The sequence below is a fragment of the Eutrigla gurnardus genome (genome assembly GCF_963514095.1).
Source record: "Eutrigla gurnardus genome assembly, chromosome: 7".
NCBI classification, from domain to species: Eukaryota; Metazoa; Chordata; class Actinopteri; order Perciformes; family Triglidae; genus Eutrigla; species Eutrigla gurnardus.
This window is the reverse complement of record NC_139921.1, coordinates 16,544,883-16,563,515: the sequence shown is the minus strand read 5'-3', so window position 1 is coordinate 16,563,515 and position 18,633 is coordinate 16,544,883. Positions and strand designations below refer to the sequence as shown.

Sequence of the window (18,633 nt, the reverse complement as noted above, 5' to 3'; positions counted from 1 at the left end):
GCGCAAAACAATAGAGCACTGTGACCGCCTCTAACATCTGCAAGGAGGCAGAGGGTTATCAAAGGCTACGGGACACGATAACGCGAGGGAGGAGAGCCAAGTGACCGAGCGCTCGACAGTAATGAACCCCGTGGAAAAAAAGAGCTGCAAATATTTCCAGTCACCCAGAGAGCATCAAGTACGAGCGGGAGGAAATGTACTTACAGTCCGGAGGAACTGGATTTCATCCTCTCCTTCTCCACCTTCAGCCATGGCTGCAAAGGAGCCTGTTCAGACTCGGGAAGCCTCCGCTGGCTCCTCACTCCTGTCGATATTAGCATATAGCTAATCCACAGCCATACAGCGGGGAGACTAGCGCAGCATCTGTCTCTCAAGCCACTGTGCTGAAGCCCCGCACACCGCCGGGAGGAGGAGGAGTGTGTGTCAGCATCGGTGGGCTGGAGCGACTGGAGACGGTGTGGCGGGGAAACGGGGAGAAGTCGCGTAGACGCAGCAGCGGGGTCTTTATCTTCGACGTCACCGGCAGACCTCGTTAATACAGCCGCGAAAAGCGCGAAGATTCAAACAAAGAGCATTAAACGCGTTGAAATAATCACCGTCGAACAGCCACCTCGTTAGTTTCTGTCCCCTCCGCCTTAGCTCCTAGCTACGGATTCACAGAAAACATGCTAATGTGTGAAAGGGGACTTCTACAGTATGCAGGACATTCACGGTAGCCGCTATTTCCCGTGCTGGTTCAGATCAGCACCACGGTCAGCGCCCATCTACTACACACGGAAGTGTACAGCTTCAGTGTATCTCGCTGTCCACATGTCTCTACACAATGTGTTGCTGGAGGGGGGAGCAGACCGGCGAACATCCTCCAATATCTACATAAATGTAACATTATTTATAATTATTATTTATATAAACTGCTACATTATGCGAGAAAACACACAGAACACCCCAAAAACATTATGATTGGATGAATAGCCATTAAATGATTTACCATGGAATGAGATTAAACTCAATCAAATGAGCTGAATGTAATGGAAGTTCATTAACTTTTTTTCTGTAAACTAAATAGAGTGACAATGGTGATCAGTCTGGTGTCAATGATGAATCTAAGTGGAGCCTCAGGCTCGCCATAATGACGCCTGCTCATCTCCTCAACTCCGTTAAATTAACACATACACTCCCTTATCATAATGCGATGCCTCCCTCTAGTGTCAACGCTGCGTCATAACACCTTCTCCCTCCTGGACCCACCGCAATTTAATCGCTCGTCCTTCTTCCATTTATGATTACAAATTATCTCTCCCCCCCCGTTACCGTCATCATTGCCCAATTAGCAGCCGTTTGAACACCCAAGCAACCACTGTTACTCGCATCTGTCCCCGGCGAAACAATGACAGGTAGAAAATGAAATGAGCTCTTATAGGCGAAGGTGACATGAAATAGCAGCCTAAATGTTACACATGTAAATAAATCAATAGAACCATGGGTAAGTGCTATAAATGATAATGGGACAATTGTTATATGTAATTATAAACAACGAATTTGTAAGTCTAAAATAACAATGTGGAATTATTCCTACTAAAATACAACATACATATTTATCGAACCAAAATGCTGTTAAAAGCATACATTTGTAAAGTAACTTAAGTAGTTTTTCCACAAAAATGGTCTTCAATCTACAAATATTTGTTTCGTACCTGAATGTATGTGCTTCCAGTATGTTCTATTGGAGTTTTAGGAATTTTTAAGCATATTTTGTTGATTATCGGGATTATTATTATTATTATTATAATTATAATTATTTTGGCCAGGATTATCATCACATCGTCCCATGCCTTGGTAGGTCGATGTATTTTTATTATGCTGCTGAAGAAGCAAAGACACTGTATTACAGTATTAACTGAAACGAAACATAACGTCCTTGGCGGAGATTAATACATAATTCAAGAAAATCCTGTTATGAACTGCAACAGTGCGATGCACACGCTGGGCACTAGGCGTCGCTGTTTGGTAAGAAACTGCACCACCTCGGACTTGTAATGAGCAGGTACTTTCACATACATTTCTCTCTCTGCGTGTACGACAAAGTGCTAATGCTAGCCCGATATTTGCCGGAAACTGCTAACGACTGTTAAATTAAATGAGTTCCGGCCAAAGTTCGCTCCCTCGCTCGCCGGTGCACAGACGGAAACCCATCACATGGCCTACCTGCGCGCTGCAGCTGCTCTGACTCAAACTGTGGGACGTTCATACACACCAAGGCACCAATCAAATGGGGTCGAGCCGGCGCTGAGTTTATTTATTGCACCAATCGCCTGTCGGTCACTACGGACGAGCCCAGTGAAGCAGCGGTGAGCCGTGGCTGGCTGCGGTACAGACTCAGAGATGGAAAGAATTATTTGCTACTAAATCCGGTAAGTGTTTGTGCTTTACGAAGTGCTGCTCTGCTTTTACCTGCTGCAAGTGCAGCTGACTGTAACGCACTTCCAGCTTCTAATTGAATGTAGGACTTTGACGTGAATCTGATATGACGCTAATGCGGAGTTTTATACGTTTTTTTGTGTAATGTAACGCACGCAACGTTAAAGCGGATATTTCTCGATGTGAGTTGCAGCAGTAAGCCCGTAGGATAGTGTTACTGCTGCCATTTTAACGCTGACCGGCGCTCGTTGCAAGGTGACTGCAGCCCGCGGGATTATGTTATGATGTAAACACTTCGGAGATGCTGTCAAACGTGGAGTGAATCCACTGAAGCGCGTGCAAAAATGTGCGCTTGTTTGGTTTTGGAACGTCTCGAGCGGCGGCCATGGCGTCGCTTGTGTCGTCACCTTGTGTGACACGCTCGGGTTTTTTAATGCGGCAGCAGCTCGTGAAATGTTGATGAAATGAAGCGCTTCAGAAATGTTTCATCCACTCATGTAACATCCCCGGGAGAGGAGGGGGTTGAGGGTGAGATGTTGTTAGTAAGATCAGTGTATAATGGAGTCACTTTCTTGTTTAATCCTTGCAGTGTTGGGTTTAATAAGTTTTTAATCAACAAATGGGTTTGACAGTCAAATGTGGAGGGCCAATTGTAGAGGTTGTTATGCTTCAAAAATATCACTGCATTTGCATCCAAATAGTCTGTAGAGCACTAGCTGTGATGTGATATTGTTGTATTATATATATTTATTAATATTTCATCTGAAGCTTCAACTCATAAAAGGATATGACATTTGCTACTTTTTCTCAGACGGTATCCGGACAGCCAGGTGATGAATATCCAGAGACCCTCCCCTGATTGACATGTCACCCACAATGGAGGGCAGACACACCGTGTTGCTCCTATACGCACCCATCCGTGAGCTAAGTAGCATCAGCCTGTACTTCCCAAAGAGGCGGGCCCCGAGCTTCAAGTACAAGAGCCACGCCCCTCGTTCAGAAAGAACCGGTAATGACCATGACCGGGCGAAGGAGGGTCCCGTCGTGTCCGGACAAAGGGGCCAGTCTTCCGGCTCCTCGGGCGAACTCCTCATCGCCCAGCAGGCAACAAAGGAGGCGGTTGCAGAGCTCTGCTGGCTGGCGGCGGAGCACCACCAGTTGCTGGCGAACCTCTTATCGCTGTGTAGGGATTGTTCCATCAAAGTCAGGATGGGTAACCAGGATGGGAAACTCCAGGATTACATGGAGGGTCAGGAAGTTCACCTTGGGGGACAGGTTCTCAGCAGCAGCAGCAGCTCTCCTCTCACTGTGTCTCCAGAGCACAAGAGAGCCACATCCAAGAGCAAAAAGCTGAAGAAGGGAGGCAAAAAGATCGACAGCGCCGAGGATTTCCTGCACAGTAAGATGAAGAAGAAAGTAACGAGTGGAACTTCATCTAGTCAGCTCCCTGCTGTCGCTCCCAACGGTGCGTCCAAGATCCCAGGCGCCCCGGCCTCTGGCCACGCCAACGTCGGCGGCGTCATCGATCCCATCCTTCCCATGGAGGAACCCTTCCAGATCGCTCCAGAGGGTTGGGACTTCATGGAGGACAACCGCGCATTTGACCCGGACGTTGATTTCTGCAACGACTTCTCGGAGTACGACGGCGAGCTGGGCTACGAGTCGTCCTTCTGCAGCCTCATGGAGGGTCTGACTCGACGGGAAAGCGGGAGCAACCTGCGGCCGGTGAAGAGGGCCGATTCCTCGGGTGAGACGTTTCCTGGGAACGGATCAGCAGCCAAGTCCGCTCAGCAGCTGTGTGGTGAAATTAACCAGAGTGATACGGGGGTCAGGGTGGTGGCCAAGGTGCAGGATCTGAAAGGGAGGGTGCAACATGTCAGCCATACGAGCCCAGACGGTGCAGGGCGAGCCTCGCTACATCCAGGGAATAGCTGCTGCCAGCAGGAGTTGGGAGTTGATAGAGAAAAGGCAGTTAGCAAGCTTTCTCTGGGGCTACAGCTGCCCTTATCCCATACCACCGAACCTCGCCCCCCAGCCAAATCCCACAGGAAGAGCCCCTCTTCGCCATCTCTCGCCGGGGTCTTCAACACATCCTTCCCTGCCTCCAACAGTCTCCAGAGCATGTCCCCAGCCCCGTCCCCTCTGTCCTCCAAGCAGGAAAGCCCACCGCTCAACCACCGCATCGTTCTGCTCCCCGACAAGGACGTGGACAACGACCAAGACAGCTCCAGTAACACCGACGAGCCCAGAATCTTCAGCGAGGTCATCGACAAGAACGGCAACAAGCGGACCGTCACCCGTCTGGATCTGAACCTCAGCAGGAGGCCCAGCAACTTCAAGTGGAACTCCTCCAGCAACTCCACGACAACAGGTGAGTTTGTTAGAAATGCTGCTCCTTTGAACACACTCAACTCATGTTGGAACTCCCCGTCTTGATGTAAATGACACGAGGGCTTTTATCATCTTAGTTGCATGAAGTGTCACAATGCAGCCTTCATCTGGCAGCGCTGTTGCTGGATTACAAAGAACAGAACAACAAAGAATCCTTGAAAGAGTGACTCTGTGTCAGCAATTACTCTGCAGCACTGCAACTGACAAACATCTTCTTTTACTTTTTCACTCCGGCGGTTATCCAATAAACCAGTTAGTCTATTAAATAAGCATCGCTTCCCAAATTGTCTCCGCTAGTCCCCGTCCTGTTAGTTTTTGATTTGCTGTGTTCTCATCTTGGCTCAGGAGTGTGAACACAAATTAAAAACTATCCAGCAGAGTTGAACAAGGGGCAAACGGGGCCTGAGAATGCTTTCGCCGATGATCCACTTTAACTCTCTCAGCGCCGCTGGCAAGGCAGAGATTAGTGTCCCAGATCAAAGGCTCCAAGTTGACACGGGGTTCGACCTGGCCGGGGTTTCTCGTGAGCGCAGTGTTAACTGAAGCATTGACAATTAGGACTTTGAGGGATCTTCTGTCTCACCCCTAAACCCACACCCACGTTCACAGGAAGCCGACAAAGGATCAGGGACCCAGCCGGCACAAGGGTTACCTCTTTCTATAATCTGTACCATTGTATCTATCGTATGAGTGGAAGGTTTTATATACTCGCAGCATATGTGCAACGTTGCTAGTATTATTACATTATCTACCTATCAGTCAGAGCAACACAATCTTTGCTTTAACTTGCGGCAAACGGATGGCCTTCCATCGATAATGTCATTTACTAATAGCCCGTGGATAATGGTTGATGTAGACCGTTTTCCCTCTAAATCAAGTAGAGTGCTGCATTTATTTTAAGTTGTTACATCACAGACCTGCACTAGCTCAAGCACTACAGCCAGCGATGCTCAGCTCAGCAGCAGCAGCAGTCAGAGGAGGACGAAGAGGAGGAGGAGGGCTGTATATAGGGGAATAGCCCAGCTTTACTCACGTGGAGATGATTTAGATCCATTCCCACTGAAATTACACTGTCCTTGTGTGTCCTCACCGATGCATTCACACGCCACACATAATTTTACATTGTCTGGCATCAGTCCACACCTCCTTTTTTTTTTATTATTATTAAATGCAGGTGACATTATGAGCACTGTTTTTTAATATCCTGAGCACGGGCCTGGGCAAATATCCCAGGTCTGCATCAGCTGTCCGACCGAGCTTATATTGTTGATTACATCATCATCATACTAACCGAATGCTTCATGCTGCAAAGTGGACGCTCAAACCTTTAATCTTAGAAGAGATCCTGTCGATTTTGCCGCATTTCATCAGTTTACTTGATGTTGCTTGATAATTGAACACGCTTCAGATGTTAACGGGGATAAACGAACATCACAGGGTCCAGCCAAAAGGGCTAAATGGGTCTCTGTGAACCCGGCGCTTCGCGTTTGGCAAATGGCAATCTAATTATGATCCGGGCTCTTTAATCTCTGCTTCCTAATTGAAGCTGAGTGCCTGTTAATGAGCATGATTATGCAGACGGGGAAGGTTATTTTAAGGTCTTGTCTTTGCTCCATTTGCTAATGCCTAAGCACAGCTATATACATTTACTAAAGATGCGTTTGTGGTTGTTTCATGCGTGTTGTCCATTGGTTTATCTCCTTTTTTTCCGTAGCATTTGTGTAGCTTGTTCTCTTCTTATCAGCACTTTGACATGTTGAAGCTGCACAAGGAATTTAATATCCTGCATTAATCGATCGGTGGAACAAGCTACAAATACGCTGACATTTAATCACCTTTTTAAGTTCAAATGCGGAAACTTTTTTCTAATTTTCACATCTAGAAAATGAATGTTAGCATTCAGTCTAACCAGCTGGTAAATGTAAATCCAGTATTCTCTCTCCTTTTTAGCTCCGTTTGTGGTCCTGAGAGAAATATCTTGTTTGTTAGCAGCCAGTTGTTTGCTATGTGCACCAATTAGCCATTAACGTTGTTTGTGAGCCGTTTGGTGTTGAGCAGGTAATGCACAGTGGGTTTTTAGAGCTTTTACGTTGGCCTGTGGCTGAAAATAATGACGGCTAAACCAAAACGGTAAAGTTGTGTGGGCCAGAAAGCCAAAACAACTGGCTAAATGACACTAGAAAGCTCTGTAGAGACACCTTTTTATCACATTACACTGATCCACAAAATATTGATTCTATCTGCTTTAAAACATGACTTTTCAGCCCAATCAGCCAGTCTCTCTCTCACTTCATCCCCCCTCCATTCCCTACTTATTTTATTGTCTGACATATGGCAGGCAATACCATAATCAGATTACCCAATACGTTCCTGCAAGGTCATATGAAACTGATCAGTGCAAAACAAGAGTGGATCGGCCCACTCTCTTACTGCTCGCTATCGTTAAACACAAATTGCCCTGCCATGCAACATTGTTGTACCCAGTGGAGACAAGGGCCAGCTCTATTCACATAATGAAGTGGATTCTTCTGAACAGGCTAAGAGCGTTTCTCAGTCTGCGTCAGTGTTGCTCTGAGCTGCATACTACATGCAGGCAAACGGGGCACAAAGGTCCTTCTCATGTAACGCGTAACTTGTTTTCTTTAATAAATAACAGCTTCACTACCACCGTGGCAGATGTTAGCTATGTTCCATATTAGGGATGCACCGAATAATCGGTAACCGAATATATTCGGCCGAAAATGGCAAAAAAAAGCCACATTCGGCCTTCGGTGGAATGAGTTAAAAGCAAGGCCGAATAGTGGCGTGTGACGCAATGACGCAATTTTTTTTTTTTGACGCGGTGACGATGTTTTTGTTGATGTTTTTGTCTGTATAAAACAATTTTAAGATGTCTTAGATGTCATAGCTAGTTTCCTTCTTTTTATTCTGAAGCTGAAGTACTGTTATTGACAAATCTGTTCTGGCCTGGATATGTTGTGTACCTGTATAAGTGTATGAGGTTACAAGCACACACTTATTGAGATTTACTTGAGCCTTCTGTTTACATTATTAGCTATCTACTGTGGCTAAGCAGACTTTTGCCAAAAGGACAATAATTCATTTGTTGTGGGTTTATCCACTTTAATGCACTTTATTTTTTTTTTGAATGCATGTTTTGTTTGAAGGCCTAATATAAATGAAAAACTTTGTGCTTTTTTTGAAAAGCAAAGGCTACTGGAATATTAAAAGAAATGTCAATATTCAATAAAAATTTACTTTATTTGAAAAACATGTCTAAGGCTATTTATGCAATATAAAAAAAATTGTGAAAAACCGCATTCATTATTCGGTATTCGGTATTCGGCCTTCGGCCAAGCGTTTAAATTTTATTCGGCTTCGGCTTCGGCCACAAATTTTCATTTCGGTGCATCCCTATTCCATATCATGCTTTCCAGTATGAGAAGCTTTTTAAAACAGCTTCCTGCTTCTCAGTAAATGGCCTGCCAGGCCGCATGAAAGCGCCCTTCCTTCTTCTTGTATCCCATTGGCATCCAGACTCTGACTCCGTGAGCATCGTGTCATGCAACATTGCTGCTCCGGCCGTCAGACTGCCACAGCACTCATCCCTGAGTCTCCACTAGGAGCGACCCCTTAGCACTGCCAGCCACAGCAGCCAGTCAATCAGCCAGCCTGAGAGCCACACACGGGCCGACAGCCTGGCAGAAAAGAAACTAGGTGGTTTATAAAGCCTGCATATTTCATGATTTATACAAAAGACTATGATCCGTCTTCCTGGCTACAAGTGATGGAGGGGGGTGGAGGCAGCCAGATGCACTCAGCTTGCCACATGGCCCAGTTCTTTTCCTTTGAATGATGAGGTTATAGATTTTTAGTGGATAAAATAGGGCAGCCTGGGCAAAGCTGTTTGCGTTTCTGTAATAAGAATGAGACCACAGCATGATACGGAGGTAGACTACTGTTTTAATTTGTAAAAGCTTTCTATTTGTAGATATGCATGTAGATATATTTGTCCGGCCTGCAATATCGGCCCTAATTGCTATCAAAGAAACGATCGGGTTCACTTATTATTATCGCTGCCTATATTCTGAAGAAGAGCTTTGCTTTTATTGATTCCTCCTTTGCTGTGTTCAATACAGCTTCCGCAAAGCTTTCTCCGACCACTGGATGAGCGCTGGCCAGCCGACTCAGTGAGAGGCTGATTAATGGCCACTGACGACACCCTCCCATTAGTTACACGCAGCTTCTGAGCTGGGCCAAACAGACGCTTTGCTGTTAAAATCATAACGCACATCGTAACACAGAAACCCCCCACGCTGTCGCTTGAAGGAACCAACTCTATGGGCTATTAGAGCAGCGTGGAGGGAGATTAAATGGCAATAAGCACACAGTTTTCCCCAGGGTAGTGAGCTTAAGCTCTGTTAGTACATGTAATAGTGCAGTGTCATCATTACCTAATGTATCAAAGAATTGTTTCTGCATATCTGTTTACTGTGTTTACTGTTTACTGTGATTATTTTGAGCATACAGGAGTGCCATGCCTTGACCACAGGGAGAAATGCGTGCCTTTTCCTCTCTGTCCAGATGGTGGCAGTGTGGGCCACCGTGCACTTTTTAATTAAGCGATTGGTAATTTGGGGAAGAATAGGCATGCATGCAGAACATGGAGATTGTTTAACCGAGTCATACATAACATAGCAAACATATATCACTAGGTGTGCGTTGTTTTCCTTTATCGTATTTTTAATATTTTAGTTGAATTATGATGAGAGCTGTTTCTGGTCTGTAGTTTCATTCCTTGGCCCGGACTGGGCTTAACTCTGCATTTGGAAGTGTCCCAACCTACCGTCGGCAGTTCCCACTGCGGGACCATGCAGCGCAGCATTATGATAATGAAAAGTTATTAATGGAATCATAATGACCGTTTGTGGTAGAGAACTGAAGCTGAATATCAATGCTTCCATTTTTTTGAAGGGGGGGAGCTGAGACACAGACTCCGGGGAGCGATACAGCTACACAAGTAGCTTCCAAGGCTTGCCAAGTGGCTGCTGGGCAGCGGTAATACTGTATGTTCCCTTCAAGGATACGTATTACAAAGGGAGGTTATGGAATATGTTAGCAGTTTATTGAACGGGAAGACAGTTTTTTCCAGCTCATAATTCTGCACCCAACAAGTCAAGGTGTTGTCTTACAGCCGAAGGAAATTGAGGTCAACAAGCTGTACCCCCCCCCCCCCCCCCCTCCCCTCCTCTCTGTCTGCCTCCCTCCTTTTTTCCTCCTCATTGTTTCACCTCCACTATCCCTTACCTTGCACTTTTTCTGTGTTCCAAATCACTCTTTTTTGTTTCCTTTTTTCTTTTTAATATATACTCCAGCTGCCCCCATGTATGTATTCAATACTGCACCTTAAACTTTTGCTTATATAGCCGCAGCTGAGGATTGTGGGTCAGAAAAGCAGACTGCAAAATGTGATCAGATGCAGTACAACATCCTGGTATTGTTTGGCATACATCATTTTACATACTAAATACTAAATGTTTATTTTTCTGGCTTACTAAATAGTATGGTAGTGTGGTTATAGGAACGCACATCGACTCTCAGTGAGACAGTGAGATTGCGTTTTCCTACACGTGTGAAGAATGGTGCTCATGCACCTCGGGTGCTACCTGTGTGAGGTACCAGCCGGGTTCCTGAAGTTAATACCATGCGACTTGTTTGGGGCATAGCGCACGAGTGATGTTCTGCAGGTTGAGGCTGCAGAGTGTCACTGAGCAGTAAATATGAAAGGCCAGTTGCTCTGAAAAGCACATAATAAATTCAAGCACCCCAGTGGCATGAACAGGAAAGAGGGAGGAAAATGTCTAAAATATCTTATGTACACTCATCACCTTCTTTGACTGCCTGGTCAGGAGAGGGCAGTCTTTCCCAATCTGAATTCCTGTGTTTTCACTCCTTCAGGAATCTTCGACTGAGGGTATTGTAGTACACAGATAGCGCTGAGCAACGCCGTAGCTCTGTTACAGTGAACATGTCTTCAGTCAAAAGTACAGACATTCCCAAGTAGAAGTACGCATACTTGTGTTCAAAAAGACTGGTAAAAGTATTGATTCAAATGTACTCAAAGTGACAGTTATGTTGCAAACTGAATCCCACACCTGCATTAAAAGTAAAGTAACAAGCCTGTTTTGAAACTGTAAGGAGTAGAAAGTACAGATATGTGTTTTAAAAAGGTAGGGAGACAAGTTAAAAGTTGCCTGAACAAGATCATTCTACCTAAGTAGAGTAACAAAGTATTTGCATGTCATGAATGCAAATCAATAGTGGTCTCTTGTTGAAGCTAGCAGCCATTTTTCCTTATTGGATCAGCTTGTCTTCCTGCCGGTGTTGACGATGGGAACAGGGCCGGGCCGGCTAAGTGCACATAAAAATAGCTGTGTGCCCTCAAGCTTGCAGCAAGACGTGGTCTCTCTCGCTTGATGCTTAAAGATCCTCAAGCCTGCGTTCTAACTTGTTCCCCTTTTGCAACCCGTGCACCTTTTACACAACCTCAATCAGTGCTGCTTATTTAGCTTTGTCACACATGAGCACACCTGTGATGCTGTTGTGTTTTTCCATGCAATGCTTCCTTGCACAAAATAGAGCGTTAATTCCCCTGTGGTGCTGGTGTGTTTGTTTGTGTAGAGGATTCCCTCTTGCGTCAGGATGACATTTGGATGCTGGATGGGGATGACCCTCAGGAGCCTCTGTCCCGCGTCCCACGCCCCGATCACCTGGATTTCCTGCGCATCACGCCACCAGAGGATGACATCTTCGGGGACTCGCCCTACTGTCCCAAGCTGGAGTGCACGGTGAGGGTCAAACACTCACAGATCAGAATGAGCTGTATTTTCTCACACAGAGCACTGTACCATAGCACCCCCCTCCCCCCCTCATGAGACTCAGGGATTTCTCTCCACTCAGGCATTTAACCACCTGATCATGAATTCTTAGGAATGGATTAACAGGTCATGGATTCTAATCTGTTCACTGGGGTTTTAAGCCAAAACTGACTGAGAGCACTCCACTAACACCTCTTTCATTTTTCACATAAAAAGCCCTCCTTCCTTTGTAGCATCTTTTAACTTTTAGGCTATCAGGAGGAATTAGTGTGATTAATCGTTTGTTGTCGAGATGTTGCAAAACCAGCTATTTTGCTATTGTTTTACTACAGACCATGCGAGTGATGTAATCCTACTGTACTGTATGTGCACGCCTCCTTCTAAAAAGAGCTTGCATTCTTTAATTATGCTAACATGCAGTTGAACTCCTATGCTGCGCTTTAATTATATCAATGATGGCATGATGTCTACAACTATTTCCATCCCGAAGTCTATCCAGATTCCATCATGCTGTCTGACAAAGGCGTTCATTCCTGTAGCCGATGAGGCAGATTACCTGGGTGTGGTTTGAGGCGGGTAGTGAGTCAACGCAAGTCAAGCATTGTTTTACAGTAGCTTTAACCCTGAGAGCATAATCAGTTAACATACCAGTATGAAGGCCATGCTGTACAGAGTTGGGCACTCTGTATTGTTGTGAAAGACGGCCGTTTCACATACTTCATTGTCGCCACCATCCATTTTCATGTCCTGAGAAAGGCACACCTGTCAACTGTATATGATTGATTGTCTTTTAGCGCTAGAGAGTTGGCATGATCGGCAACTTGCAAATGAATGATTTCACTTCTATTTTGAGCTCATATGCGTGAGATCTGCGTTCACATAACAACCTTGTTGATCAGTGTTCCCTCTCTCTATTGCAACCTCTGCTCTTACATAACCTAATTCCTCGGCCACAGAAGCCCCTTTTCTATTTGTCATTTTCCTCAGATGAGGGGGGAAAAAATAAACACCAATCCTAGGAAAATGCAATTACAAGTGGTATTTTTTAACTAGGTTCATATGATAAGATATTTCCAATGTTAAATTATACCAGTGATAAAGAAATACTTGTTTGGGAAATACTTGTTTTCACTATTCATGCAGTTCTGTTGCTCATTAGATCCATTTTTCACGATGTTGTATCTTGGGAAAATGTCAGTTTGTTTTTCTTGTAGCTTCATAAATAGTTATTGGTCCTGTGTCTGGGAAGTATTTTGAAAATGTTTAATTTAGGGCAGTCATAAAACTGGATTAAAAACATGAAAAGCAGCCTGTGGACATGGGCCCTTTAGTCAAGTTTAGACCGACATCCGTGCTTAAACCATGCTCAATCAGCCTGAAACATTACATTCATGGAGGGTGTCCTTTTGGTTGCTGAGGGCAACCGCATTCTGTAGAATAAGTGTTAAAGCAGGGATAAGCTAAAACAGACACCATGAAAGTTGTCTTTCTCTGTTGTTTTATTTTCTGATACAGCCCTTTTTAGTTTTTCCCCCCACCACACAGATTGTTTTACCTATTGTTAGCTTGTAAACTTTAGCTAACGTTAGCTTGCATACTTGCAACGGTTTCTCCGTAGAAAGAGTTTTCTCAACACTAAATTTGCAGTTTGAATCAAAACTGTCAGTGTGCAGTAGATAGAGACTTAAAGGTAAGTGAATCTACATTTATTTCCCCCCTAACTGTTCCGTCTTGTTTTTCATGAGCTGCTAATCACACACATTAGCCTCTGAGCATGTTAGCTAGGGCTAGCTCACGCCTGGCTAACTAATCACCTCCTAAGCCCTGTATTGCAGAAGCTCACTGCTTAATGGTGCAAGGCTGGGCTAATGGACCTCAGCAGCTCTCCACCTGACCGCAGACCAACTCCCCCATCTGTGTTTACTCTGTTACCTCGGCAGCCATTTTACGGAAGTGAGCAGAGGTAATAGGACACCTGCAGTACCGGGCTCTGCAGGTCCCCTCCCAGGGAGGGAGGAACTTGAAGGGAGGCTGGTCTACCAAACTGGGTAGACCAGTGAGACAACAGCACACCGGGCTTTCTTGTGAAGGGAAGTTAAAGAAAACAGAGATAAACTTAAAGTACAGCTGAGTCATGGGCTCGGTGTGTGTACCGGCACATAGAGAAGGGTAGCGCACAAGTTTATGGATTCTACCGGTGAACGTGTCAGAGCAGGCGGGAATGCCTTTGTGAAAGGCAGGTGAACTCTGCTCTCCCAGGGAGATTACAGCAGGACATGCTTCCAGCTCCTGAACGGCTTCACTTGCAGCGTCATGGGAATCTCGCTCACACAGAAGAGGCTGAACTGCACTGCTGACAACATACAGCCAGTAGTAGACCATATGTGATACTGTGAAAGTCTGCTATGTGGAACCTGTTTGCTTTTCCCTAGGATTACAGCACTACGGGATAGTGGTAAGGGGAGCTGGGAGATTTGTCCATACAAAGGCCTTTTTGTCCCCAGCCAGCGGTAGACGTGCAATAGGAGCAGCTCGGATACCTGGAGGTGGGAACTTTGTTACATTTTGAATGGACGCTTTGCCAGAGCTGCTACCTGTTTTTGATTTGCCTCTCTTTGCTCTCACTCGGCGTGACATTTTGAGCAATAATGGACAGTGATGTTAATAACTCGGATGGACCGGGGAAGCAGCCCGCCAGTTCCCTCCTGGATGTCTTCAGCACTTTCTTCGGCCGAGAGAGGAATGCATCGGATGCGGAGTCGGCCGTGCTGACGTCTTTCAAGGAGCTGTCGGATGACGAGAAACGTCTTTCTGGAGGCGGTCCAACTGATCACAGTGAGAACAGTCTCCAAGGGAGGGAAGCTATGCATCAGGATAATGCGACTGCTTCCTGTGATCCAGGGCAGAGCGCTGAAACACTGGAAACCCGCATTAAATCTGTCGACCAAGTTAAAACTGCAGATGGAGCCGTGGCTGACTTAGATCTGGTCCAGGTCACTAGGGTGGAAACGTATAGTGACAATGAGGAAAATGAGGCAGAGGGCAGTACCAGTCTGTCGAAGAAGCTTGCTGGGCCCAGGGAGCCCACCCTGCATGTGGAGGATAATAATACAGTGGAGCGGGGTGGAGGAGATGAGCTAAAAGATGAGGTTGTGTACCAAGTGCCTGTGTTTAGGACACACAGATTTAAGGAGAGATCCCGCATAGAAGCTATTCTATATTCAGACAAGTTTCTCAGCAGAACTAACTCTAGGTCACTTCCTTCAGTTTCCAAACAGGCAACGGGCCGTAGTCCTGAGGAGAGCACCACTACAGCATCTATGGTTGTAGAAACGTCTGGTGCTGGAGAGGATAGCAGAGACATTGTGGGAACAAGTGAAGAGTTTGCTGGCATAGATTGTTCTCTGCCAGTTCCTTCCATCATCTCAGGAAATCGGACTTTGGAGGCCTCAGGTCATAATGCTTCCACAGCCTCTAGTTTAAAGGTGGACTTGGATAGCACGCAGAAGGAGGAGACGCATGAACAAAGGGCTGATGCTGAGGAGAGGACTGAGGTGTCCTCCTCTGTTCCCTCCAGCTCTATTGCTCCTGAAGTTTCACTCCAATCATCATCGAGTCCAGAGGAGAACTCGGACCCTGCCGGTATCACAAATCCCCCTGCAAAGCTTAAAAAACCCACGTCACTGTCATCTGCTCCTGAAGAGTCCAAAGGTGACATCCAGCCTCAGCACACAACTGCTCCAAAAACACCAGAAAAAAACACACCAGCAGCTTCATCCATCGCACCCTCCTCCATCTCATCCCCACCTAGAAGCACGGCACTCTCTTCACCCCCTTCCTTCCAGATGCCAGCACTCTTCAGCGGGTTGCGGGTGCTGAAGAAAGGGGCGGTAGGGGAAGACAGGGAGATGGTGTCAGAAATCAAGCAGAGCGAGAAGGATGCTGACCTGGCCCTGCTCATCCTGAAGAAGTCGGTAAACAAAGCCAAGCTCTTACCTGAGCAGAAGACGCCTTCGCCGGCCAAAAAACATGCAGAGCCTAAACCTGTTGCGGAATCTAAAAGCGCTGTCTTGGGTAACCTCAGTCAGCTGCTCAATCTAGACGACCAGGATGAGACCAAAAAGTCAGACATCGGGCAGAATACTGATCCGAAACACAGCAGAAAAGAGGCAGAAGAGAATGGAGAAGAGGCTCCACAAGTCCCAGAAAGCCCCAAAACCCTACCAGAGAAAAAAAAGACCTCAGACCTGGCCTATGAAACCTTCAGGAACATCTTCGGCCCCAAAACTGTCAAAAAGGAAAAATCGGATGATGTGGATCTGGAGGCAGTGAAAAAGAAAATCAAGAATGACAAGGAGAGTCTGAGGTCTATTTTTGAGAGAGCCTCCAAATCCCCTGGCAAGGAACTAAACAGCACCCCAGAGGCTAATGTATGAAATCTAAATCACTTTAATCTTTCTTTTATTATTTGGAACATGAAGTTGCATGTGGTTTGTATAAAAGATGAAGGAAAATGATGAGGCACGGGGGTGCTGCATCAATGCATTGCCAGGGTCCACGCTTATGTTTTATTCTTCCCACAGACGGAGCTCACGTCCCCCGCAGACAGCGAAGACCGCACCCCAGGGCGTCTTCAGGCTGTGTGGCCCCCACCCAAAGCTAAAGATGAGGAAGAGAAGGTTGGGCTCAAATACACGGAGGCAGGTGAGAACCTCGAGCTTACACTGACACTCCTCACACGGATTGGCTTCCTGGATGAGGGCCGTGGCGGATATAGCGGTTATGTCATAGTATTTTTGACTGGATCTCTTGGGAACACTCAAACAAAAGCACTGTCACCACATTTCTGCACTGAGGTTGTGTCTGCTCCTTATATTATGCTGTTTTATTTGCTCGCTGTTCCGTGACACTACAAGATCACACCTGTGCTTGTTAAAGGTAAAAACGGAATAGAGTACACTCCGGGCAGCTCGCCACGTTTGGCCTCTGTCACACAAGGTGGAATGACACATAGACAGGTTAAAAACACACACAGCTGTCGATGTGCTGATTAAATTACAAAGTATAAAGCTTCCCTGTCCTGTTCTGGCTACAGCAAACTTGTGTTGCACTAGCAGCAGTGAAACAGCTGTTGGGTGTTCTGTGTGGTGCAGCCTCATCCCAGAGAATAGATTAAGACGACTGGATTATTCTGGTGATTGGTGCTCCACGCTCGAGCTTTGCTCTTGTATAAGAGTCTGTGGGACTTCAGAAGCTGAGCAAAAGTCCAGACTGTAAGCCAGATAGATAAACCAACACATTCATATCGTATGCATTTTTTTCAGACACGTGTCTGTTATTTCGCCACACACTTATGGCCTTAGAGAAGAGTACTGAGATCTCAGATGAACCTTTACCGCAGTACAATGTTACTCATTACAGCAAACATCTAATGTGTGGGTCTATAGATGGTCTATGCTAGTGAATCAGTCCCAAACAGGATTGTCTTCCTCACGTGATCTTGTTTTTAGTCTTAAGTGTAAATCGGAATAAAGACTCAGAATATAAAAATTAGCCCTAAACTCAACAGTCAGTCCTCAAATTAATTAATTAAACGGTTTCACATCAGGTGACAGACATGTTGAGACAGAGACCAGACACTGTGGTGTACACTGTGATACTTGGTAGTGAAGGATGCCAACTTTGTAGTACAAAAATATGCTTAAGTTCAAAAACATTTCAACTTTCAAAGTTGATCTCTGTTGTTTGTTGTATATTTTTCCAAATTCTGCAGTAACTTTATGGCTGTTAGGTGAATTCTGTTGTTCTGTTCAGTTGTGTGAATTCTGTTGTGGCTGTTTTCGTGTCAGGGCCATCGTCTTATTAGAACCAACAGATCAGCATATTTGATGCATTTTGACCTGAGCTTTTGTTTGGGCTTTCGTTTGAGCCAGCAGCGTAATTTTAAAAACTGGTTGGTTGGGTTGTCAATATGGCCCTTTTACATTGAAAGTGACCCACCCTTCTGTACGCTAACCAGCAGTGCATCTTGTTGTCTCTGGCTTGATGTTCATCTTTCAGCTCTCGGCTCAAGAGAACATAACTCTTAATCAGAACGAGATTATGTCGTCAAACAAGTGTCGTTGTTCTTTCAGAGCACCAGGCTGCCCTCTTGCAGCTGAAGAGACAGTGCAAGGAAGATCTGGAGAGGATGCATGTAAGTTATGAAATCACATTAGCCGACATGTTAATAACACACTGACTGAAAACACATAACACACTGGAGAGAATTAGCCCGGACTTCTCTGTGAGGGCAGATTAGTTAAAGAAATGTACTGTGAGGAAGTTCTGACAAATGGGAAATAAAAGAAAACTATGATTTTGGGATATGTGAAATAAATACATTTGATAAATAAAATAGTGATACATTTGTGTCAGTAATTCATATATGTGACACATAACTCTAAATAAATGTGCTGTTCATGTATAAGGCACTTCATATTTTGGAATACCTAGTCTGATGTAGTAGGTGACTCTTCTGAACACAAGATGGCACTAAGTATGCATGAAATATTCAAGTGTAGCATAAGACTGGACTGGTGCTGAGTATTTACTTACAGCAGTGGAAGCTTTAACATGGGTTTGGACGTGACCCAGTAATGTGTCAAAAATATTTTTTGATGTAAAGTTCTGAATCAACCTATGCATTAGGTTATTTTATTTTTATATTATTGTTATTTTTTTATTATCTACATTTCTAGAGATACTATAAATAGGTCAAAATGGGAAAAATAAACAACAAAAGCAGGCTCACATTTCTGTTAAATGTTATATGCCTTCATAATATAGAGATATGGAATTTGTTTGCACATTTCCTGTATTCAGATATTTTAAAATAAAATAAATAATAAAACCTTTGACTTAATAAACTATTTTTTTTATTTGCTTCATGCCCTGATCTATGACC

General features: G+C 45.1%; 2 protein-coding genes across 5 annotated transcripts in view; one reads left to right on the top strand and one right to left on the bottom strand.

The window, feature by feature from the left end:
* The window catches only part of LOC311016543 (ryanodine receptor 3), a 99,042-nt gene extending 98,696 nt beyond the window's left edge, over nt 1–346 (bottom strand). The window contains exon 1 of the mRNA XM_084014291.1: nt 205–346. Coding sequence (XP_083870417.1) covers nt 205–252 — 48 coding nt within the window. The 5' untranslated portion in view covers nt 253–346. The remainder of the gene's footprint in view (nt 1–204) is intronic.
* Nucleotides 347–3,260: 2,914 nt separating this feature from the next.
* The window catches only part of LOC311016544 (formin), a 48,329-nt gene continuing 32,956 nt past the window's right edge, over nt 3,261–18,633 (top strand). The window contains exons 1-4 of one of the 4 annotated variants that reach the window (XM_084014294.1): nt 3,261–4,789; nt 11,491–11,657; nt 16,271–16,391; nt 17,822–17,883. In XM_084014294.1, coding sequence (XP_083870420.1) covers nt 3,283–4,789; nt 11,491–11,657; nt 16,271–16,391; nt 17,822–17,883 — 1,857 coding nt within the window. In that variant the 5' untranslated portion in view covers nt 3,261–3,282. Of the gene's footprint in view, nt 4,790–11,490; nt 11,658–13,752; nt 16,118–16,270; nt 16,392–17,821; nt 17,884–18,633 lie in introns of those variants that run through there. The other 3 variants (XM_084014295.1, XM_084014292.1, XM_084014293.1) reach the window with 3 other exon arrangements.